Source organism: Leucopleurus acutus (assembly GCF_964270905.1).
Source record: "Leucopleurus acutus genome assembly, chromosome: 18".
In the NCBI taxonomy this organism is placed as follows: Eukaryota; Metazoa; Chordata; class Mammalia; order Artiodactyla; family Delphinidae; genus Leucopleurus; species Leucopleurus acutus.
In genome coordinates, this window is record NC_139160.1 from 46,541,555 (window position 1) to 46,567,011 (window position 25,457).

General features: G+C 37.1%; 1 protein-coding gene and 1 pseudogene across 3 annotated transcripts in view; one reads left to right on the forward strand and one right to left on the reverse strand.

Annotated features, from left to right (window-relative positions):
* The window catches only part of PIBF1 (progesterone immunomodulatory binding factor 1), a 219,319-nt gene that overhangs the window by 162,903 nt on the left and 30,959 nt on the right, over positions 1-25,457 (forward strand). Inside the window, exons 15-16 of one of the 2 annotated variants that reach the window (XM_082859327.1) lie at positions 21,343-21,473; positions 23,678-23,834. In XM_082859327.1, the coding sequence (XP_082715453.1) occupies positions 21,343-21,473; positions 23,678-23,684 (138 nt within the window). In that variant the 3' untranslated portion in view covers positions 23,685-23,834. Of the gene's footprint in view, positions 1-21,342; positions 21,474-23,677; positions 23,835-25,457 lie in introns of those variants that run through there. The other variant, XM_082859326.1, reaches the window with a different exon arrangement.
* LOC309974929 (small ubiquitin-related modifier 4-like) lies at positions 1,235-12,917 on the reverse strand (annotated as a pseudogene). Its single transcript has 3 exons — positions 12,864-12,917; positions 1,367-1,613; positions 1,235-1,297 (listed from the first exon to the last, which is right to left on the reverse strand). The product of its transcript is annotated as a small ubiquitin-related modifier 4-like (transcript).

The following is a 25,457-nucleotide window of genomic DNA, read 5'->3' on the forward strand; positions in this document are numbered from 1 at the left end:
TCTGTCGATGGACATTTAGGTTGGTTCCATGTCCTGGCTATTGTAAACAGTGCTGCAGTGAACATTTTGGTACATGACTCTTTTTGAATTATGGTTTTCTCAGGGTATATACCCTGTAGTGGGATTGCTGGGTCATATGGTAGTTCTATTTTTAGTTTTTTAAGGAACCTCAATACTGTTTTCCATAGTGGTTGTATCAATTTACATTCCCACCAAGAGTGCAGGAGGGTTCCCTTTTCACCACACCCTTTCAAGTAATTATTGTTTCTAGATTTTTTTTAAAAAAACAAGTTTATTTAAACAAACAGACGCTTGACTTGAAGGGAAGACTATCTAGGATTCATTTATTTTAGAGTAATTTATCCCTACTTAAAGACAGATTGCCCTGCATGTAACAGCTACGTACAAAAAAGTTATAAAATTGTCCTTGGTTTTACAATGATAAATGAAAGACATTCAAATTCTCCAATCGAACAACGTATGCAAGAATTTTTATGTTCTTTTTTTTGTTAAACAGTGAGAGCAAAATATCTTACTGGAATATTAAGATAAGAGCAGGGCTTCCCTGGTGGCGTAGTGGTTAAGAATCCACCTGCCAATGCAGGGGACACAGGTTCGAGCCCTGGTCCGGGAAGATCCCACATGCTGTGGAGCTACTAAGCCCGTGCGCCACAACTACTGAGCCTGCTCTCTAGAGCCCGTGAGCCACAACTACTGAGCCCATGTGCCAGAACTACTGAGCCTGTGCTCTAGAGCCTGTGCTCTGCAACAAGAAGCCACCACAATGAGAAGCCCATGCACTGCAATGAAGAGTAGCCCCTGCTCTCCGCAACTAGAGAAAGCCCACGCACAGCAACGAAGACCCAATGCAGCCAAAAATAAATAAATAAATATTTTTTTAAAAAGAAAGTTAAGAGCAGATGAGCATGCCACTAATGGAGAAAAGGGGGTATCTTCACAGAACCAGTATTTTTCCCCATTCCATCTCCATTTGATGTCAATCAAAACATACCGTTGGCCATTTAGTTAAAAAAAAAAAAGCAATATGCTTGTGCACATATACCACTTACTTTATGTATAAAAATAAAGGAATGGGGAAGGGGAAAAATGAAAGAATAGAGAAACTATACTGTAGTAGCCAGGATGTGGTGGAACCAAATTGCTGTTTTCTAATTGAGAATGTCTTCTTGGTCTGGAGGAACAAAACTCTGGAGTAAAGTAGCAGGTTCCCTTTTTAGTAGACACCTCCTGTCTGCTGCTGGAGCACATCAATTGTATCTTCAGCCTCCATTTCCAGCTACAGGTGTGTCTGTTTCATTGATTGGCTGCCCGTCAAATTGGAATCTGATCTGACTCATTGACAAACCCTATCATTCACAATAGGCTTTCATTAGTTTACTAAGTGGTGTATGCCTCTTAATCTTCAACTGCGCCACGGAACCATCCTGCCCCGTCACCTTCAAATTAATACGATCGTTGTTCTCAGTCTTGACTCCTTCCTTGGACTTTTCATCGGCCACGGCGAGCGCCGGAGCCTCCTCCGCTGCCGCTTCCCAAAAGAGGTACCAGGTCCGCACCGAACGAGCACACAAGCAGCACCAAGAGGGCTGTTTCTAGATTTTTTGATGATGGCCATTCTGACCAGCGTGAGGTGATACCTAGTTGTAGTTTTGATTTGCATTTCTCTAATAATTAGTGACGTTGAGCATCTTTTCATGTGCCTTTTGGCCATCTGTATGTCTTCCTTGGTGAAATGTATACTTAGATCTTCTGCCCGTTTTTTAACTGGATTGTTTGTTTTTTTGATATTGAGCTCCGTGAGCTGTTTGTATATTTTGGAGATCAGTCCTTTGTTGTTTCATTTGCAAATATTGTCTCCCATTGTGAGGGTTATCTTTTTGTCTTGTTTATGGTTTCCTTTAGATTGCTAGATTTAAGAGAGACTTCAAGATGCATAGGTAGAATAAAGTAGATCTATGTACTAACTTTAAAGAACATTCATACTATCTTGATAAATTTTTTTAAAAGTAAGATTGCAGAATAATATTGTGTTCCTCCATCTGGGTTTTAATGTGTGTGTGTGTATGTGAGTGTGTGTGTAGGGGGTAGGGTTGTGTTTCTGTTAAAACGTAGAGAAAGGGCTTCCCTGGTGGCACAGTGGTTGAGAGTCCGCCTGCCGATGCAGGGGACACGGGTTCGTGCCCCGGTCCGAGAGGATCCCACATGCCGCGGAGCGGCTGGGCCCATGAGCCATGGCCGCTGAGCCTGCGTGCCCGGAGCCTGTGCTCCGCAACGGGAGAGGCCACAACAGTGAGAGGCCCGCGTACCACAAAAAAAAAAAAAAAAAAAAAAAAAACGTAGAGAAAAAGTTTAGAAAACATACAACTGTCATGCCAGGGGCTTACAAGTACCACTATTCACGCATTATGAATATAAAATCAGCTTTATTTGATAAACTTACAATCAAAGAATTAACAGAGCATACACCATCACCCAAGTTATCTTCCCACAGATAGGTGTGCTTAGGCGTAGCAGAGAAGGTCTGGATGCACCACATAAAGGGATCTGATAGAGATCCCCAAACACTGTGCACATTTAAAGTGAAAGAGGGTAGGGAGCATCTAGGTGACTGTGTAACAGTGGAAGAGGGAACCTCTAGAACTTACCACCTATCAGCCTATTCTAGTAGTAGGAAGTGAGCCTCCAGGACCATCCATGTCTGTCTCTCTGACATCAAGCAGTGGTACCAGTGGGATTGGGAGTAGAAGCGAGGAACTAATTTTCACCGTATGTTTTTTTGTTTTGTTTTGTTTTGTTTTGTTTTTTGCGGTACACAGGCCTCTCACTGTTGTGGCCTCTCCCATTGCGGAGCACAGGCTCTGGACGCGCAGGCTCAGCGGCCATGGCTCACAGGCCCAGCCACTCCGCGGCACGTAGGATCTTCCCGGACCAGGGCACAAACCTGTATCCCCTGCATCGGCAGGCGGACTCTCAACCACTGCGCCACCAGGGAAGCCCCTGTATTTTTTAATTGTTGGGATTTATTCCAACTCACATAAGATTTTTCAAAGGCATAGATTTGGCAACCAACGCATTATCAAATTCATAATAGGTATAAAATAAATGTTGATTCATTAGCTCGATCATTGACCTAACCCATCCACCAAACATAGGTAGATTTATAAAGATTATGAAAATAAGTGGTAAAATTTTTTCTAATGTATCTGTAAACAAGGATTACATTCCAACAATATTGTTTGTACCCAAAATCTAACTGCCAAGTAAGTATATACATACATATACTTGGAGACCCATACATACACACCTAAATGTGCTTATGATGTATGCATGGAAATACTTGGAGTGATGCACTCCAAAAGAAATCATTGATGTTGGTTATTATTGGAGAGGAGGTATTGAGGTTCTAGGATGGATGGAAGAGATCCTTTCAGTTAATATTCCTCCTCTGTAGTTTGAATTAGTTACTGCGTGCATGTTGTATTCCCTCTCTCTCTCCCTTTCTTCCTCACCTTCTCTATTCATTATCAAGAGCAAGTATATTAAAGGAATATGGAAATGTTACAGCATCCCAGTAAAGGGATTTACTATAGGAAAAATCCAGAAGCATCTAAAAACATAACATGTGATTTGAAAGCTTCAAGACTGAGAAAAGGAGATAGCAAGGGTATCTAATGTATGCTCAGACAAGGAAAAATTATGTGGCAGAAGGAGTTCGTGCTTTATGGAGTCTTTGTAATACTTGCCTGTGTGTTCTAGTATCTACTAGTGACCTTGGGAAACATGATTTCCACAAACATAGTAAACATAAGTATCTAGATGAGTAAAACATTTGCCTCTGTCCTTTGAGTTACCTGACGCTAGTAATTGCAGGGAGTGTTCTGCCAGCATCCTCAGTGAGCCCAGTCCCTTGGAAGGAGTCTATAGTACACACGACTCCTACAGCCCCGCCTCAGCGTTTTAAAGGAGGATATTCACGTGCCAACCCCAGCCCTAAAACTTCAAGGTCAGCCTTTCCCACCATATTTCTAGCATTCCATTGGCACAATAAAAAACTCCACTATTTTATGTACTAAAGAGTAAAAGCGGGGATGCTGCCAGTTAAACTGTGATGCAATGCTTTATTATCACTTTAATGTTAATTTTAGGCAAACATTCCTTTAGTCTTTAGGCAGTGATTTTTATCATACATTACACAACTTTTTCTCTATGCTTTTCTTCTAACACAAACTTTGTTTCAATGCCAAATCACGTTGTAATCTTTATGAAGACACTTGAAATGGTGGCTAAACGCAACCTATGAAGGATTATCCATACTCAGAACTCAATTGAAATCACAGTATAAACAGCTACGACCAAATTTCTTCATGTGCAAGCATGTGCAAGCATGACCTTTCCTATGAAAACCTTTCCATTTTCATTTCATAGGAAAGGTGAAAAATAGTGTGATTTATTGGGTCCCATTGCCTCCCAAGGTGTTTTCCTGAAAACTTGTTGATACATAAAATTCCTTTAATAAAGAACAGTGCTTTTATTTCACCATTAGAAATACAAGGCTTAAAAAGTAAACACTTGGATGAGGTACTGTGTTGCCTACAATTTTTTAAATTTAGCAAATGCAGTTTAATTCATCAGTCCATCAAAAGTCTTTCTTCCAACCAGAACTGTCCTCCCTACTGTAGATCATGATTTCCTATTTTAAAATGTCCATTGCCTCCCAATGTCCAGATTCTTTAGCATGGCATAGAAGACCAATTTGACCCTAACCTACTTGTCGTCCTCATTTTCTGTTACCCTCCCTTCCCCAGGCCCTTGCTTGCAGCCTCCTTCTCCGCCAGGTAATGTGTCTTTTGCTCCTGCCCCACCACTTTATTATCCTGCTACTTCTCAGTCTCCTTCGTTTCCTTTTGTTCCTCTATTCCATAACTGTCAGCGTGCCCCCGAGTTCTGTCCTGGCACTGTTTTCTTCTTACTAAGATGCACGTCTTACCTCATCTTGTTCTGTGGCTTCAGCTACCACCCGCAATAAATCTTTTTTTTTTAACCTTTTTTTACTAAGTCAGTTGTGTATGGGCTAAGTATAGATAATCATAATTCAAAGAGTACAGAAGGAGTATTCAGCAAATACCAAGTCCTCCCCGCTCTTTTCACATCATCTCTGAGCGTCTCTCTACTCAACCTCCTGCGTTAGTGGTACTGACTGGGTACAACCTCTTACACCATCTCTCATCTGAATTATTTTAGTAACCATCTGTTCGGCCTTACTCTATTCTTTAAGCCCTCCACCTTGTTGCCAGAGTGCTGTTTCTAAATATAAATCTGATTTTGTTTCTCCCACAGTCAGAGTTGTTTGTTTCCTAAGAATAATGATATATAAGACCGTCCATTATCCAGCCCCTGCCCACCTACCCAGTTTCATCTTACATCACACACACACACACACACACACACACACACACACACACACACACACACTCACTCACTACACCATGCTCCCTCCATACGTAACTACTTGTCCTTTACTTGTAATTCTCCAAGCACTCTATGCTATTTTGTGTCTCCATGCTTTTGCACATTCTGGTGTCTGCCCAGCACACGCTTGTCTAAATCACAGATACTTGTCTTTCAAGATCAATTTCAAGTAATCACCTACTCTTTTAAGCCTTTTCTGAACCCCAGGTAAAAATGACTTATGTATCCCCATGATACCAAATATACCTATACACACACACACACACACACACACACACACACACACACACATAATTGTTGACATGGCTGTCTATAAGCTTTATAAGGGGAGGGACTCTGTTTTTATTGGTCTGGGTATTTCTCCCATTTAGTACATTTCTTGTTTCTGGTAGGTAGTAAATAGACATTTGTTGAAGGATTAGTTTTGGGTTTTTATGGGACAAAGTATATTAAAGTATTGAGGTATACTAGAATGAACTTGAAGCAGAGTGGAGATCCCAACCAAGAAGGCCAAAGAATGACAGTGAAATCAGAGCTGCTAATCAGAGAAAAAAAGAAAACCTTATAGTATCACAGACTCTACCACATGCTTTCTGTTATATATGGAACCAGAAGTCAGTATATATCATCTCTACCCACCACCACCATGAAGAAAAATACTCCAATTGCATGGGATCCGTAGAATCATCAACCTTTATTAAAAACACTGGGGAGTTTTTTCTTTTGCTTTGTTTTGTTTTAGGGTGAAAGGGAAATAAAACCAATAGCTAAGATGAGTAATAAAAAGATATAATAAAGGTTAAGAACGTCTTACATGTCTGTAGCGCTTAAATGTTGCTATATTCACTTACCATTGGATTATGAAAGCCTTGGGCTTTCAAGTAAGGCAGACTGGCTTACATGACTCTAGGCAAGTTATTTATCCTCTGTAAGCCTCAATTTTTCAACCTGTAAGGTGGGAATAGTAATACTGTATATATGTTTGCCCCAAGAATTAGAGATAACCCAATCTAAGATAAGCATTTAGCACGCTGACATGTTAATCACTCAGTAAATGCTGACAGTTTTGTTGTTTGTTTGGTTTTTGTCCTATATGTCATTATATTTCACCTGGCCATGGTATTGATGAAATAAGTATTTTATTAATAAAGGTGGCATTTTTTAAAAGAAATAGTAGTTCCAGAATTGGAGTAACTTATGCTTATTTTGCCTATATGGAAATATTCAGAGTGAACTATTCGAATGAATTTTAACACAATATAGTAAGATTTGTTAATGATAATTAATTTCTATGAAGACGTACATGGTATTAAAACTGCAATTCTGAAGAGTAATCAGTTGCTCTTCTCAAATGAAAAAGTATATATATATATATATATATATATATATATTTTTTTTTTTTTTTTTTTTATGGTACGCGGGCCTCTCACTGTTGTGGCCTCTCCCGTTGCGGAGCACAGGCTCCAGACGTGCAGGCTCAGTGGCCATGGCTCACGGGCCCAGCCGCTCCGCGGCATGTGGGATCTTCCCGGACCAGGGCACGAACCCGTGTCCCCTGCATCGGCAGGCGGACTCTCAACCACTGCGCCACCAGAGAAGCCCGAAAAAGTATATTTAATTGCATACAAACTTAGCATTTTAGGAGAAGTGTGCAAAACTGCATATTTTAAAACTAATAAAAACTTCAAATTAACCAGAATTGTTCAGTTTAAATTAGAGAACATGAATTACTGATAAAATTCAACTAATTTGTTGAATCATTATATAGAAAAGCAAGAGTTAAGCAATAATAATATGTAATAAAATAATTAAGATAAACATTATTTAACAGCACTGATAACATAGTCTTCATTACAAATATTTAAGTAAATACTTTATTAAAATCAAATTATGTGAATAGATAATAATAATAAAGGCTAGCAATTTTGAGTGCTTACTTAATACTAGTGGTACTATGGTGTGAAACCATAGAAATGTTCCTTGGGCTAACTGAAATCTTCAGAGTGTGAGACCCATGAGTTTACCAGCCTGCCAGGCTTCCTGAGGCCTGAAAGAAGTTCTTGTGACTGAGTGGACTTCATTAGATTGCCAAGTGTATCAGAGAAGAATCAGAGAATCAGAAAAGTGACTCAAATGCAAAGTCTATTCAGTTCATTCAGATTCCTGATGGATATGCTGTTGGCCTAGTTAGCATATTGAGTACTGTAACACATGGTCCCTTCACTCTTCAGATCTAAAATTTTCACTTAGTGATCAAGCCCTCAGAAAACTGGCTACAAAGTTGACCTGAGACTGATTTGGATTTGGACTGATTTGAATATAAATCTGGTCCTTTATAATTAAAGATGTAACTACCACCTGGACAAATATCTTTCATATTTTTTTGACCATGACCTGTAGTAAGAAATGCATATTACATAGCAACCCAGTACATATGTATGTATGTGTATTTGCTTGTGTGTGTGTGTGTGTATATATGTATATAGGTATGTGTGTGTATCTGAAATGATTTTCCCATCACAGTGAATACCCTTACCACGTGTAGCACCTTCTATTCATCGCTATTCTGTTCTGTTTCTTTTTTGTTTTTTTTAATACGGCTTGCAACCCACAAAGTGCAAACACTCATCTGGACAGATATGTAACACATTTTTTTCTCCTTATGGAAGCCTTCTTGAGAAATCAGTTTAGGGGTTGAAAAGAGAAGAAAGGTGAAAAAGTAAGAATGAGTAAAGCATGTTAGAGAGATAGGGAGTCATCTGGTGTGACTGTCATATAAAAACCTGTAATGCTTCCCAGTTGTATGTATCCACCATCTCCAGGAGCAATGCTAATCTGATCTCTCATTTTGAATTAATAGTGTCATGGTGAAGCAATTGTTAATATGTTTCCATATTTTTGTCCTGCCCCTTTTCAATCTGTTTTTTCAGTTTGTTCAAGACTGCCCCTTGAACAATCTTGAACAAATTTACTGTGGTTTCTCCCGTTGGTTGGAATTAGTACCATTTACAAATATGAATAATTTCAGTCTGTAACTCTCCTCCAAATTGTTTATAATTCATATGTATGACCATGACTCAGAGAACCCCACTATTTTCCTTCTTTATCTAGGGAAATAGTCAGGCTTCATCTTCACAAAAAGGCAACCCTCTCATTCCATGGTGGTTCCCTTATTAAAATAAATCTTGTTTTACACTTTACTGAGTTTTTTTGAAGGCCTTATATCCATGTTTTAACATTTTTATCACTAAATCACAGACATTATTCTTGACAAACTCCAATAAATAGCAGGATTTTCCATTATAGAAACGATGTTACTTTTCCCCCAAATAAATTTGTATCCCTATGGCTCTTCACACAAGAAAGGACTGTGTAGGAAAAATTTATGAAGGTAATGTTATTGTAAAATGTCTTAGTCTATTCCATGTCATTTAACACAGCCTAAGAAATAAACTATTTAGGGACTTCCTAAATAGTGCAGTGGTTAAGAATCCGCCTGCCAACGCAGGGAACATGGGTTCTAGCCCTGGTCCAGGAAGATCCCAAATGCCACCGACCAGCTAAGCCCGTGCGCCACAACTACTGAGCCTGCGTGCCACAACTGCTGAAGCCCGCGTGCCTAGAGCCCATGCTCCGCAGCAAGAGAAGCCACCACAATGAAGAGTAGCCGCTGGGCTTCCCTAGTGGCACAGTGGTTGAGAGTCCGCCTGCCGATGCAGGGGACACGGGTTCGTGCCCCAGTCCGGGAAGATCCAACATGCCGCAGAGCAGCTGGGCGCATGAGCCATGGCCGCTGAGCCTGCACGTCCGGAGCCTGTGCTCCGCAACGGGAGAGGCCACAACAGTGAGAGGCCCGCGTACCGCAAAAAAAAAAAAAAAAAAAAAGTAGCCCCTGCTCCCCACGACTAGAGAAAGCCCGCGCTCAGCAATGAAGACCCAACACAGCCAAAAATAAATAAATTAATAAATTAATTTTTTTAAAAATTAAAAAGGAAAAGAAGAAATAAACTAAGTAAGTGACTTTGTCAAATGTTAGGTAGTATTTATATGAAATTCAGTCTTACAGTAAATATTTATTGAACACCTACTATGTGCTGGGCACTGTTCTAAGCCCTGGGAATAATCAGTGGATAAAACAGACAAAAATTCCTGCCCTTTGGAGCTTATGTTCTACTGGGAGGAGAAACAAGGATTTGTTCCAAGTAAAATATATTCTCAATTAGAACTTAAGTTGTATGAAGAAAATAAAGCAGGAAAGAGGATAGCGACTGTTGCTGCCTATAGTTCTAGCCAAATGGGCACAAGAAAGACATAAAATGAATGCCATGGTTCTTGTATATCTTCTGAAAGTGACCAAAGCAGCAAGGAAAGTGGCTCTAGCTTGAAAGTCCCACATGAACAGAGGTGCCCGGGTACAAGCAATCAGATATTTTTAGCATGGAAGAATGGCTATGAAGCATATTTCTTTGTGGTAAATTGGCCACATTTCTTTACTGTTTGTCTGTGTGCATATACATGCAAGCTTTTAGTCCACGTTCTTTATTTTGGGAATAAAGGGTAAGGGAAAGGAATTCTTATCTCTTCACATTTTGGGCTAGTCTTACATAATACTGCTTTCTTTTCTGTTATCGAGAGGCAATGATGAATATTGGCGAAGCACGTGATACTGGAGCCAGACCCACTGGGTTAAAATCTCATTTTTGGTAACTTACAAGTTGTAAAAGTTGGGTAAGTTGTTTAACCCCTCTGTGCCTCATTTTCCTCATTTGTAAAATATTAAGTTCCAAATAAAATGTTCTATTGAAATTTGATCAAATGAGTGGATTACTTTTAGTTTTGAAGACAGATTGTTTTGTAACATTTAATACAGAAAAAAAAAAACAAAAGCAAGGCAGAAGGAGAAAAAGTAACTTTTAAAAACAGACAAAGACATTCTGAAAAGACTACTTACTGTATGGTTCCAACTAAATGACATTCTGGAAAAGGCGAAACTTATGGAGACAGTAACAAGATCAGTGGTTGACAGGAAATAATAGACAGAGCTACAGGGGATTTTTAGGGCTGTGAAAATATTCTTTATGATATAAACAGTGGATACATGGGATTACGGTTGGTCCTCCATATCCACAGATTCCACATTCACGGATTCAACCAACTGCAGGTCAAAAATATTCAGGAAAATGTCTGGAAAGTTCTAAGAAGCAAAATTTGAATTTGCTCACACCAGCAACTATTTACATAGTATTTACATTGTCTTTGCAACTATTCACATAGTATTTGCAATTATTTACATAGCATTTACATTGTATTAGGTATTCTAAGTAATCTAGAGATGATTTAAAGTATATGGGAGGATATGTGTTGGTTATATGCAAATACTATGCCATCATATATATTTTTTTAATTTATTTATTTTATTTATTTATTTTTGGCTGTGTTGGGTCTTCATTGCAGCACGCGGGCTCTCTCTAGTTGCGGTGAGCGGGTGCTACTCTTCGTGGCAGTGTACGGGCCTCTCACTGCAGTGGCCTCTCCCATTGCGGAGCACGGGCTCCAGGCACGCAGGCTTCTGTAGTTATGGCACACGGGCTCAGTAGTTGTGGCTCGCAGGCTCTAGAGTGCAGGCTTAGTAGTTGTGGTGCACAGGCTTAGTTGCTCCATGGCATATGGGATCCTCCCAGACCAGGGCTTGAACCCATGTCCCCTGCATTGGCAGGCGGACTCCCAACCACTGCGCCATCCAGGAAACCCAACCATCATATTTTATATAAGGGACTTGAGCATCCTCGGATATTAGTATCCATGGGGGGTCCTGGAGCCAATCCCCTGTGGATACCAAGGGACGAGTGTACATTTGTCAAAACTCATAGAATATACAGCACCAAGAGTGAACGCTAATGTAAACTGTGGACTTCTGGTGATAATGGTGTGTCAGTGTAGGTTCATTAATTGTAACAAATGGTGATGACTGTGGGGTTGTGGGAAGGCAGAGAATATGTGGGGCTCTCTGTACTTTTGCTCAATTTTGCTGTGAACCTCAAACTGCTCTAACAAAAGAAAAAAACAGAGACATGAAAGAGAATGAAATCTGAGAACCACAGAGAAAAGATAGGAGGAAAGGAAAGGAAGGAGTGAGGAAGATGTCAGTGACTCACTTTTCTGTGAAGGTAACTGTGGCCACCTTTTGTCACTTGTGCGATTTGGCAGTCCTTAAAGCTATTTTTGTTGGTAGCAGGAAGATACCCCCGGGAAAGTAACATTGTCTAGAGAAAAATTAACTTCTTGACATAGACAACAGAACTTACTTTTTTGTAATGTTAAGGAATTTGGGAGAGACTTCCTTTTCTCTGTGTGTCTGTGTATTTCATGTGGTACATCACTCCTTGTGAAGTTAGTGTTACATATTTTATGGATGCACACTATGTAATGTGACTGGACATGAGGAATAATTAAATTGTTGATGGGTGATAGTTTCATAAAGATTTAAAGTGAAGAGGCTGTTGGAACAAACAGTATTCATAGGTAATATGTGACATAATCAAAACACAATACCAGAAATTGCCCTTAACGTGTATAAATTTTCATTAATTATTGTCATTCTGTCTCTTATTTTTTGAGGTTCTGATGTAGAATTATATAGAAATTAACCTTTTTATTTTAGTAATGATGAACATATATTTACCATACAAAGGTCTGATTCATTACATGGACAAAACATTAACTTTAATTGTAGTAACAGCTCTGTGTCTAACCTTGCCAAGTGCTTAAACCAAGATGTCTTTGTTATAGTTCATTCTGGAAAAAAATTCAATTACATGGATCCAGGACAATATACTAGAATTTATTCTTTAAGCCATCTTTTTAAAGGTTCACATACCAGGTCATATGAATGTGTGTGTGTGCGCGTGTGTGCACCAAATGCCAGCCAGCACTGAAGAAAAACAATGACTTATTTATAAATTATATTCTGTTTACACATCAAACAAATAATATAATTGTTTAAACTTTTTCCCTTACTGGTGTGCCTTGATAATTCATAAATGACTATAATTTTTTTCTTTCAAGAGCTATTACAAATCACACTATAAATCCCTCCTTCCCCATCAGCATTGTTGTACAAGTGAACCACATTAAAATGAATTTCTCAGGGGCAACTTTGAGGGGGAAAGAAATTTAAAGCACTTGATCTTGAAAATTCCATTCTCTGACGCTAATCACCGGTCCTTCCAGCTCTCCCAGTCCTTCCAGCTCTACCAGTCCTTTCATTCCCAGTAAATCTGTGCTTTATTTGTGCTCATTAGGAGTCCCAGACTCATAAACTCTTCGCATTTCCAATCTGTCAAGCCCCTCCTGGCTCCACTTTGCCTCCTAACCCAGCCTTGGACCTTATCAACCATCTGAGCACTACATTCATGAGCACTCGCCATTGCTTCGTTGCCAGATTCATCCATCAGGCTTTTCTTGACAATCCCACCTTTAGCCTAGTATCTTACAATCAGGTAGTTACTCTATCAACATTTAATAAAAGGGAGGAGAGGAGAGAAAATTCTTTGATTCTGTGTTAACGTACTGAAAATTTCTTGTGGAAATTTGTTACTTTTGCTGCTTGGAAGCATAACAGATTCATGTTGTTGAACATCAACAAGGCCCTCATTCCTGTTGCCCGGTATTTTTATTTTTCTGTATCTATCCTATTTCCCATTATCTTTATTGCAGGTCACTTCCACTTCCCCAAACCATCAATTCCATCATATATCTTTTCATTATTACAATTAAATCATCTAAATTTATTTTCCTTGAGTCTTTTTCACCCAGGGATTTTTTAGTCTCTTCCCTTACTTTTTTTCCCCTGTGGTCCCTCTTCAACAAATGAGCACGAGTGCGCATGTTCGTGTGCGTGTTAACATACATAACTTTCAAAACTTAACCGTTCTCTCTGTTCTTAATTCCTTCTGCTCTCTCCCCTCTTCCTTCAGCTATGCCCTTCCTCAGTGATCACCAATGACTTCCTAATTGTCAGTATTCTCGTCTCAGTCCCCTGATCTATCTGTGGCATGACATTATAGATATTATAGGTATTCTAGAAATTTTGTCCTCTCTTTGCTTTGCAACACCGTTCTCCCTCATATGGCTCTTTAGTCTTCTTAGCTGATATAGTCATCTTCTTCTAGACCTGGAATGTAGGTGTCCCTCATTGTCTGCCCTTTGCTCTGTTCTTACACCTCAGTGGTGGTTCTCAAATGTTAGTGAGTGTAAGAATCATCTAAGATTTTTGTTGAAAATGCAGGTTTCTAAATCCTGCCCTCAGAGATTGTGATTAAGTAGGTCCAGAATGAAGCCCAGGAATCTGCATTTTTAACAGGCTATTCTTGTGACTCTAATAAAAGTGATACAGAAAAGAAATAATCCTCTGCCGTCCTATGTACTCCTATGACTTCAGTCATCACTTCCACGCTGATTACTTTCAAATATTTTAACATCCTCCTGTCATGAATTTCTCCTTATTATCTGGACCATACTCAGGACCAGCGCAGGGTTGACAATCAATGAGTATGTGCTTGCTTTTGGTTATTAAAATAATAGAATATTTGCACAAACACTTGTAAAACAGATGTTGCCCTCAGCCCACAAGTGTCATTCTGCCACCACTATCCTGTCTGTCCTGGTCCCTCTCCTAAGATCTTCTAGACCTCCCCATCTTCTGGCAACAAAAAAGTAACACCTAGAACCACAGAGTTTCTTCAGGATCCTGCCCCAGTGCAAAGGCTGACATCCTAATTTGTTGACTTGTATCCATTAAATATTACCCCTGTTGAAGATGATGATGTCATTAACCATATAGGGACCTAGGAGAAGAAGCCAGTGTTAATGGGGAGGATGGCAAATTCAGCATGTGAGATGGTTTATGTGCAGTACTTTTAAACCTACTAGAATAGTTGAATGGAGTGGCCTATAACAAGTCCAAGACCACAAGAGCTGTGCCTTCCAAATTGGACTGATCATCAGAATCTAAGGCCCAACCCTGAGAAATTTTGATTCACTGGGACTGGGGCAGAGCCCAGAAATCCACTTTTTAACATTTCCCCCAGTGCTTCTGATGATTGGCTGGGTTTGAGAACTACTGCTGTGGACTGAGAACACAGAAAAGTAGTACCAAAGTATTGCCCCCTACTGGACCTCAAATAGGCATTTTCCATTCCATGGCACAGTCAGAAAGATCAGGCAACAGGATATGTGGGTTTTTCAGCATAACTAATTACCACTACTAGAAGGTGTCACTTGTATATATTTTATACACGGAAAGCAACTCAATGTTAAATTCCATTCAACAGAATGTGTTTTGTCCCTGGTAAGGAAGAGTACCATTTCTAGGAGTTTCTTTGAAAATAAACTCCACAAGAAAAAAAATCCCACTTTTAGGAAAAACACAACAAATTGTAGTCACCTTCATATGTCTTTTAACTTTAAGAGAACATATGTATTATAATCAGGTGTTGCTTTTCTCTGAATCATGTGTACAGTTTACTGAAACAAAGGAGAAATAACGATTCTATAAAATGTTATATCATGGGTTTGGTCCTGCATCATTCATTACGTATATGATTCCTGAGTCACTAATTACTAGGGCTTTATAAGGAAAAGATTACTAACAATAGGCAAAGTGAGCGATTGTGAAACTTTTTTTAATACTAATGATTATAGTTACAGAAAGATTTTTTAACCATATTGGAGGAATTAAATTCTGTTAAGTTACACTGATTTCAAAAATAGATATTAGCATCACTTTTCACTGAAAAATATACGTGTACTTTTCCCTGAGTTATTAAATTAAATTTGGGGGATTTAGACGCTCACAAGTTTATAAAGAAACATTCTTAAAATTGACAGCACTATAGAAGTTTTATTATCTAGAGAGTGAGAAGTTTGTAGGTTGTATAGTAGAAATACATTCTGAAAGTAAGGCTTTTGACCCTTAATTTTGTAATAATACTAAAACCTAATATATGTAATTGCAGTAATGAGAAAAAAACGAACTAAAATAATTAAGACTAATGCCTGCTGTTATATTTTTTATGTAACTGAAGTCAGATTTGATAAGTTTAAACATGGCTCATTCTAGACTACAGCTGACTACAATTTGAAAATGCCCTTAGTTCTTTCCTACACCACCCAATCCCCCCACATGCACCCCGGGCTATTCTGCACTTCGAAACACAAAACAACTTGCCAGTTCAGTTTATTCAGTTAGGGTCAGTTCTGTAAAAACAAAGTCAAGGCAATTGTTTGATTTAATTAACTAGTGAAACTGGTTGTACAGGTAAGTAGGACTTAGTTTTATTTTTGTCCAGCTGCATATTTGAATGTTCATAAAGTAACTTAGTAGAGTAATAAGATTCCAGTGACATTGTAATAGATTTTAAAGAATGATTACCAAAGCAAGGAAAAAGGACACTAAAACCCAAACTATAGAAAATATTTATGGTATTTTTTTCTTTATGGCTCTCCTTTCACTGCAATGAAGTGTGTCCAAAAAAAGTCTTCTTTCCTTTCACTATTCATTTCTTATTCTTTGAGGAATTTTTTCCTGGGCTATACTTAATGCAGCCATAACAAAAATGTCTAGTATAATTTAGATGAATAGTTTACATAGCTTTTATAAAGTGGTCCTCAAACTGTGTGCAGATATCCTCTAACAGTTGGTCAGCCACCTCTTGGCTTCACTTTCCTCCTCACCTACCTGGACCTCATGGTTGATCATTTTCACAATGAATGTTTCTGCCTTTGATTCTTTCTGCCTTCCTCTCTACCTTCCACTATACCCATCCTGCCCTTCTCTCCACCTTCAGCTTCGAGGCTGCTAGTAACTCATTATTTTTTTTCCCCTGTGAGAGGGAGACCAAAAAACTTGCAGTGCTACGGACTTCCCTGGTGGTGCAGTGGTTAAGAATCCACCTGCCAATGCAGGGGACACAGGTTCGAGCCCTGGCCCGGGAAGATCCCACATGCTGCAGAGCAACTAAGCCCATGTGCCACGGCTACTGAGCCTGAGCTCTAGAGCCCATGAGCCACAACTACTGAGCCCATGTGCCACAGCTCCTGAAGCCTGCGCGCCTAGAGCCCGTGCTCCGCAACAAGAGAAGACACGACAATGAGAAGCCCACGCACCACAACGAAGCATAGCTCCCGCTGACTGCAACTAGAGAAAGCCTGCACGCAGCAACAAGGACCCAACACAGCCACAAATGAATTAACTAATTAATTTGTAAAAAAAAAAATTGCAGTGCTAAAATAAATATGTTTAGATCTTAATTTGAAAAAATAATGTATAGAACTTGTAAATGTAGTTTATTTGAGAAGGAAATAGAAATCATTTCTTGTCCTAGAAAAACAGCAAATCTTTAGCCTCAAACTCGTTAGGGGTTGTAAAGGAAAGAGGAAAAAAATCTTTTTCATATAAAAAGCTAGAAATTTTTTGTCAAAGAACATTTAAGTTCATAAATCAGGAATTTTATAATTTATTATTCTGCATAATAAAATACTCCCTTCCCCACCCCCTCATCCTTATAATAATAGATATCCACCACTTTTGTTCTTATTGTTCAGTTTTTGCATATCCAACTTTAGAATACCTTTTTTGAGAACTTACTATATACCGAAGTAGGGGCCTCCTGATACTGACGGTGCTGTGTTTAGTCCTGTTCTAGCATACATTTCATATTTGCTTAGGAGAAAAAGAGTAAACACAAAGAAACAAAAAGAAAACTAAGGTTGGGACTTCCCTGGTGGCCCAGAGGTTGGGAGTCTGCCTGCCAATGCAGGGGACACGGGTTTGAGCCCTGGTCAGGGAAGATCCCACATGCCGCGGAGCAACGGAACCCGTGCACCACAACGAAGAGTAGCCCCCGCTCGCCGCAACTAGAGAAAGCCCACATGCAGCAACGAAGACCCAAAGCAGCCAAAAATTAATTAATTAATTAAAAAAAAAAACACTTAAGGTTGGTTGAGTATACAAAATGATAAAATCCTTTAGAAAGAACTTTGGTCTTATGTGTCAAGAGTATTACATAGTTATACCCCTTTAACCTTAGTGCATTTTCTGTTCTGAAAAAATGTAACAAACAAAATATTAAGAAAAAACGTCTAGGGACTTCCCTGGGGGTGCAGTGGATAGAACTCTGAGCTCCCAATGCAGGGGGCCTGGGTTCAATACCTGATCAGGGAACTAGATCCCTCATGCATGACGCAACTAAGAGTTCACATGCCACAGCTAAGGAGCCAGCGAGCCACAACTAAGGATCCCACGTGCTGCAACTAAGGAGCCCTTCTGCCACAACTAAGGAGCCCGCCTGGCACAACCAAATAAATATGAGAAAAAGATAAAACATCTACAATACAAAACTAGTTTGTTTTAGCATTATTTATACTAGTCAAAAATTGATAGCATCCTAAATGTTTACTAGTATAAACAATGTAATTAAACTCTAGCACATTGGCTTACTAGACAGTTTTGTTACCATTAAAAATACAAAAATATAAATGAAGGTATTCTAACAGCCTGGAAGAATGATTATGATATGAGGTAAAGTAAAAAAGAATAATATAAAGTTGTACATAGTATACAACATAGTATATATACAACTATATACATAGTATACAACTGTACTAAGTTGTACATAGTATATTAACATTGAACAATCCAGAAAGGAACTAAAACAATTTCATTTATAAAATAAAATAGAAATAAATTTGATCAAAGGGGAGAAAGACTTGTACATTGAAAACTACAAAACATTCCTGAAAGAAATTAAAGAAGACCTAATAAATGGAAAGACATCCCAGGCTAATGGATTAGAAGACTTAAGATTGTTTTCTGGTTGGTTGGTTGGTTTGGGGGTTATTTTCTTTAATTTTTTAAATTGAGGTATCATTGATTTACAACATTGTATAAGTTTGAGGTATACAACATAGTGATTCACAATTTTTAAAGATTATACTCCATTTATATTTATTATAAACTATTGGCTATATTTCTTGTGGTGTACAATATATTCTTGTAGCTTTTTTTTTTTTTTTTTTTTTGGCCACTCAGCTTGTGAGATCTTAGTTCCCCAACCAGGGATTAAACCCGGGCCCTCAGCAGTGAGAGCATGGACTCCTAACCACTGGATTGCCAGGGAGTTCCCACTTATTTATTTTATACCTACTAGTTTGTACTTCCCCTACCCCTCTCTTCCCCCTCCCTCTTTTCCCTCTTTCCACTGATAACCACTAGTTTCTTTTCTATATCTGAGAGTCCTTTTCTTTTTTGTTATATTCACTAGTTTGTTGTATTCTTTAGATTCCACAGATAAATAACATTATAGTATTTGTCTTTCTCTGTCTGACTTATTTCACTAAGCATAATACCCTCCAAGTCCATCCATGGTGTTGCCAATGGCAAAAATTCATTCTTTTTTATGGCTGAGTAGTATTCCATTGTGTGTGTGTGTGTGTGTGTGTGTGTGTGTGTGTGTGTGTGTGTGTGTATGTGTGTATATATATATATATATATATACCACATCTTCTTTATCCATTCATCTGTTGATGGACACTTAGGTTGCTTCCATGTCTTGCCTATTGTAAGTAATGCTACTGTGAGTATTGGGGTGTGTGTATCTTTTCAAATTAGAGTTTTCATCTTTTCTGGATATATGCCCAGGAATAGGATTGCTGGATCATATGGTAGTTCTATTTTTAGTTTTTAAAGGAAACTTCAGACCGTTCTCCATAATGGCTGTATCAATTTACATTCCCACCAACAGTGCACGAGGGTTCCCTTTTCTCCACATCCTCTCCAACATTTGTTATTTGTGGTCTTTTTGGTGATAGCTGTTCTGACAGGTGTGAGGTGGTATCTTACTGTGATTTTGATTTGCATTTCTCAGATGATTAGCAATGTTGAACATCTTTTCATGTGCCTGTTAGCCATCTGTATATAGAAGACTTAATATTGTTAAGATAGATAACAGTACCACCCAAAACAGCTTACAGATTCAGTGCAGTCTGTATCAGAATCCCAAAGGCATGTTTTTGCAGCAATAGAAAAACCCATTCTAAAATTCATGTGGAATTTCAGGTGACCCCAAATAGCCAGAACAATCTTAAAAAACAAAAGTTGAAAAACTCAGATTTTAAAATTTACTGTGAAGTTACAGTAATCACAACAGTGTTGTGCTGGCTTAAGGATAGACATATAAGACTGATGGAATAGAATAGAGAGCCCAGAAGTAAATCTCACATATATGGTTAATGGTTTTTCCAGTAAGGTTGCCAAGACCACTCAATGGAGAAAAGACAGTCTTTTCAACAAATGGTGCTGGTAAAATTGGATATCTATGTGTAAAAGATTGAAATTAGACCCATGTCTTACACTATATACAAAAATTAACTCAAAATGGATCAAAGTCCTAAATTTCAAAAAGAAAGGTATAAAACTCATAGAAGAAAACATAGGAGAATATCTTTATGACCTTGGATTTGGCAGTGGTTTCTTTAAAATGACACCAAAAGTATGGACAACAAAAGAAAAGTAGGTAAGTTGGATTTCATCAAAATTAAAAACTTTTGTGATCCAAAGGGCAGTATCGAGATAGTGAAAAGACAACCCACAGAATAGGAGACAATATTTGCAAATCATACAGCTAATAAGGGCTTAATATCCATAATATATAAAGAACTCCTACAATTCAACAGCAAAAAAAAGAAAAAAAAAGACAGCCTAACTAAAATATGGGCAAAAGACCTGAACAGACATTTCTCCAAAGAGGATATACAAATGGCCAATAGGCACATAAAATAACTTTGTCGGCGAGGATGTGGAGAAATTGGAACCAAGTGCATTTCTGGTAGGAATGTAAGATGATGCAGCCACTATGAAAAACAGCTGGCAGTTCCTCAAAAAGTTAAATATAGAATTATCATATGACCTAGCAATTCCACTCCACTCCTAGGTAGATACCCAAAGGAATTGAAAACAGGGACTCAAAACAGATATTTATACACCACAACATTGGTCACAATAGCCAAAAAGTGGAAACAACACAAGTATCCACCAACAGATGAATGAATAAACAAAATATACTATAAACATACATTGGAATATTATTTAGCCATAAAAAGGAATGAAGTTCTGATACATGGTACAACCTGGGTGAACCTTGAAAACATTACAATAAGTAAATTAAGCAGACAAAAAATGACAAATATCATATGATTCCACTTACATGAGTTATCTGGAATAGGCAAGTACATACAGACAGAGAGAATAGGGGTTTCCAGGAAATGGGGGATAAGAGGAGTGTTTTTGCTTAATGGGTATAGAGTTTCTGTTTGGGTTGATGAAAATGTTCTGGAAATAGATACTAGTGATGGTTACACATCAAGAATGTACTTAATGCCCCTGAATTGTACACTGTAAATTGGATAAAATGGTAAATTTTATGTTGTTTATATTTTAAACATAATTGTTTAAAATTTTAATTTTACATAGTGATTTAGGTACGTAAATTATACATAGTGGTTTAGGTACATAAGTAAAGATGGAAGGGAATATGAAGACATGAAAAATTACTAAATTATCCTGTGATTATATTATTTTGAGTAGAAATAGAGTTCAAATAAAAGTTTCATTTTTAGCTAAAGAATAGTTATGTTGATTAATAATTTTTAAAACCTTCGAATTATACAGGAAGAGCTTTTCAGAGTAATTCATATAAGGGAGAGTTGGTGTACTGTATCTGTGCTAGAACATTTTGAACAATTTTAGGTTCATATAAAATTGTCTAGATTTTAATGAAATCTGTTTTTCTTTAGCTTGACAGGGCCAATTCTCTGTTAAACCAGACTCAACAACCTTACAGGTATCTCATTGAATCAGTGCGTCAGAGAGATTCTAAGATTGATTCACTGAAGGAGTGTATTACCCAACTTGAGAAAGACGTCAGGTAAACCATCTACAAATCTTTTATTTGAGTAATAAAGGCATTGTAAGCACAATACTGCTATAGACGAATTCAGGTTGGAAATTGTGAAGAAAATATTGAAATAACGAAGGGGGTCTTAAATGTAATGAGTTCAATTTCTCTTAGAAAAACTAAGTCACATCACATTAAGGTGTTCACAAACAGATAAAATGTACAAATTTACTTAGATTCATGTTGACTTTACCAAGGAATTTTTAGGCGTTTCTTCCACTGACCCTTTACATGAAGTAAACCATGAATTACCTCAATGTAAATAAATTCCTTTCACTTCCTTAGATTGAAATTGTTTTCTTACATGACACCATATCCAAAAGACTTGCTCCACTGAATAATCATTCAAATTCTTTACCTGTTCATCTATATGATCATTTTAGTCTTTTTAAATAACAGTAGAAGAATGATTCTATATAAAGAGGTTTTAATTCATGGATGCTTAGTTAGTTGGCTTGTTATTAGATTTTAAGATTATTTAGAATAAGTAAGTAGATAAATTATCAACCAATTTATAAAGGTAGAAGCAAAGAATTAGATGGGAGAGAAAATTCTTAAATTAAGGAATTAGAAAAGGTAGTTTATTGAAAAATATAGTTATTGGAAAAGATAGCTATTAAATTCAGGTTTCCTAAGATATATAACCAAAAATATAAAACTGCTGGTAATTAACTCCAAACTGTGAGTGTTCTTTTTGATAAATCAGAGTAGTTATCTTTTCCTCTCGTTTCTACCCCACCAAAATAATTGGTCCAAAACTTTATTCCTGATCAGAATTTTTTGACAATATAATGAAGTAATTTTAAATCACATTTATGTTTTAAATGTCAACATGAGTAACAATTTATTTGTAGATTAATTTTAAAGTTAAAATTAATATTTAGAATATTCATAACCGGCATTAATAAATCAATTCAGTGAATTAATTAAATAGTTCTATAAATAGCTGTTGGGAGCAATAGAAATTATGTCTCATCATTCACTGGAGACTTGCTTATCTTAAGGAAATTGAGGAAAGAACCCCAAAGAGAACCTTTTCTTTCCATATTATATATTTGATATATTTAAAATTTTGTATAGTGTTTTGTCTTACCTTTGTAATCTTGGAGCAAGGATATATAAAAGGCCTGTGGAAAAAATTACCTCTTTCACAGTTACCTTCAAGTAAGTTTATTTAAATAGTTATTTTACTAAGAACTAGGAAAGCTGAAAATGTTTAATATAAAGAAAAATAATAGCCAGCTACAGGAGAAAATTGTAATGATGAACAAATTCAGCCCTAGAGAAATTTAGCAACTTGTCATCTAAAAACATATTAGTTTTGTGATAGGGCCAAAATTTGAATCCAGATCTGTCTGCTTTCTAATTCCATACTCCTAACCATTATGTTATACTGCCTCCCTATGTTCTAATCTGAATAAGGGATAATTTTTCTTTAACTAATGTAATTAACGAAGAGAAGCAAAAAAAAAAAAGTGTAGAATAGTGGTTAAAAGGAAGGCTTTTAATGAGTTGATAATTGTTGAGGCTGGGTGACAGATACATTGTTATAGTTTCTCTCTTGAAATATTTCATAATAAAAAAAAAAATTCCCTATCTGCATTGTCCAGTATGGTAGCTGCTAGCTACATGTGGCTATTGGGCATCTGAAATATGGTTAGTGTTACTGAGGAACTAAAATTTTAATTTTATTTGAATTTAATTAATATTAATTTTCATTACCACTTGTGGCTAGCTAATAGCTATGGTATTCGACCCTATAGCCAATTTTCTCATCTGTGAAATGAGAGTGGCACCAACAGCACCTAATTCACATGGTTATTCAGAGGATTAAATGATATAACCTTTGTAATATATATAGCACTATTCCTATACATTGTTAAAAATGCTTTTTAAATGTTTGCTATTACTAGTATTGTCTTATATTTAACACATTTTTATGTTGAAAATTATCTTTGAAGTGAGAAATAACATTTCTCAAAATATGCTGAATTTTGACAAAAATTAGGACTCCCTTAATTACAGCAACAGTAATCACAAGAACTATGCCAATTATGGAATTAAACAAAAAAAAAAATATTTTGTGTGCTAAACATCTGAAGGCTTTAAAGCTGTCTGTGTCTCATATATTTATTGTATACTATTTTAGTAGATTCTGAACTAATATTTCACAGGATATGAAGTCTTGCTCTTCATTGAAGCAACTATCTTCTAATGTGAAAAGTTAAGGTGCTTTCCGAATTTTAATTATGGCTTGTGAGATGCTGTAGCTGTACCCTGATGACGTGAATGAAAGGATGTGATGCCATACAATACCATCAACAAGTCAGATACAACAGGTTAGATCACATTTCTATCTACCATCACCCTGACTCTGAGCCAACGGCATTTCAAATAGAGTAGAATTATCCTGGGCTTTGACTACACGTCAGCCTGATTTCTCTTCTCATGGTAAATGTGTCTGTAAAATGTAGATATTAATGTGAACATCAAGGGGTAGTTGTGAAAATTAAATGAAGTAACATATATAAAAAGCTTCTGGCACACAGGAGGAGCTCAGTAAATGTTACCTCCCTTCCTTTTGTCCTTCATTAATTCGAAATTTAAACATTCGATGATCCATCCAAAAAGATGACTAAGTGATTATGTTCCTTGATCATTCCTGTTACTTTTTGCTGGGTGTGGATTTTAATTGTAAAGAATACTTACATTAACTGGTTAATTTGTAAATGTTTCTTTAGCTTATACAATAAAAGCTCTTTAAAGAACTGAATATAAATTTTATCATTTTCTTACAAAATAAAACAATATCACATCCACAACTTGCCAATTTAGCCATCGATACAATTTATTCAATGCCTAGAAAGATTAGCGCAAACATGCACTATAATGAAATCGTGATAAACATGTTAAAAGCTAACATTTGAGATATCACTACTAACTGTCATTAAAGTAATACTCTGTTCTAAAAGTAGTACTTTTAACTCTCCTCCATCAATCCATAAGAGACAATCTGGGTTATAGTGTTTGATCTATAGTTCAGGACCAAAGGAAGCACGGAAAGAGAATAATTAGCATAAGTTTTCTTTCTCTGTTTTCAATTCTCCATTTATCGTTAACTAGTCATTTAGGAAGAAAAGACTACTTAGGCACTTATAAGGCTAGGCCAGAGTATATTGATCCAGGAAGTTAAAGAACAATATATCAGGAATATGTTTTCATATAGCAGGTGAAACAGAGCCATAAACATGAATTTCTGAGTAATAATTAACAGTGAATTGAACAATTATGGGTGTAATATACCATTCACGGTAGACGTGCTCATAAGGAGATTTGTTTTGTAGTTGCTTTATGAGTCACGCATAGAAGCTTTGTATTTTTAAAGGTAAGTTTCCACTGTTATGAAATGTCTTATGGAGACTAAACTTCTATTGAGTAATTACTGTGTGTGGAAGAACACAGAGTATAATCATCATCGTATTCAGTTTTAGAGACCCACGTGTTGAAGGTAGTCTCCCTTGTAATTTAAGAAAGAGAAGGCTAAGACTTTGAAAATATATATCCAAGTATTGTCTGTGGAGCCAACGTCTTGCAAATAGAACTGAGTTGCTTTGTCAACCAGTTTATCCACTTACCTTTTATTCCATGTTATATATTTAGTTTTGTTATTTAAATATGGAATACTTACTTTATTCTGAAAAAATTAAACACTACATAGAAAGCATTTCTAATGAATTATTCAGTCAAAATTCTTTAATTACATCAACATTCCGTTCCTATTACACTACACTTTATTTAATGGGTCTGTTGGTGTTTGAGAGCCTACGTGTGTGTGTCTGTGTGTCTGTGTATGTGTTTGTGCGAGTGCACCCATGTATGTACTGCATGTAAGTGCATGTTTACATTCTGTGTGTATGTGGGTACATGTATACGAACATGTATATGTGCATGTAT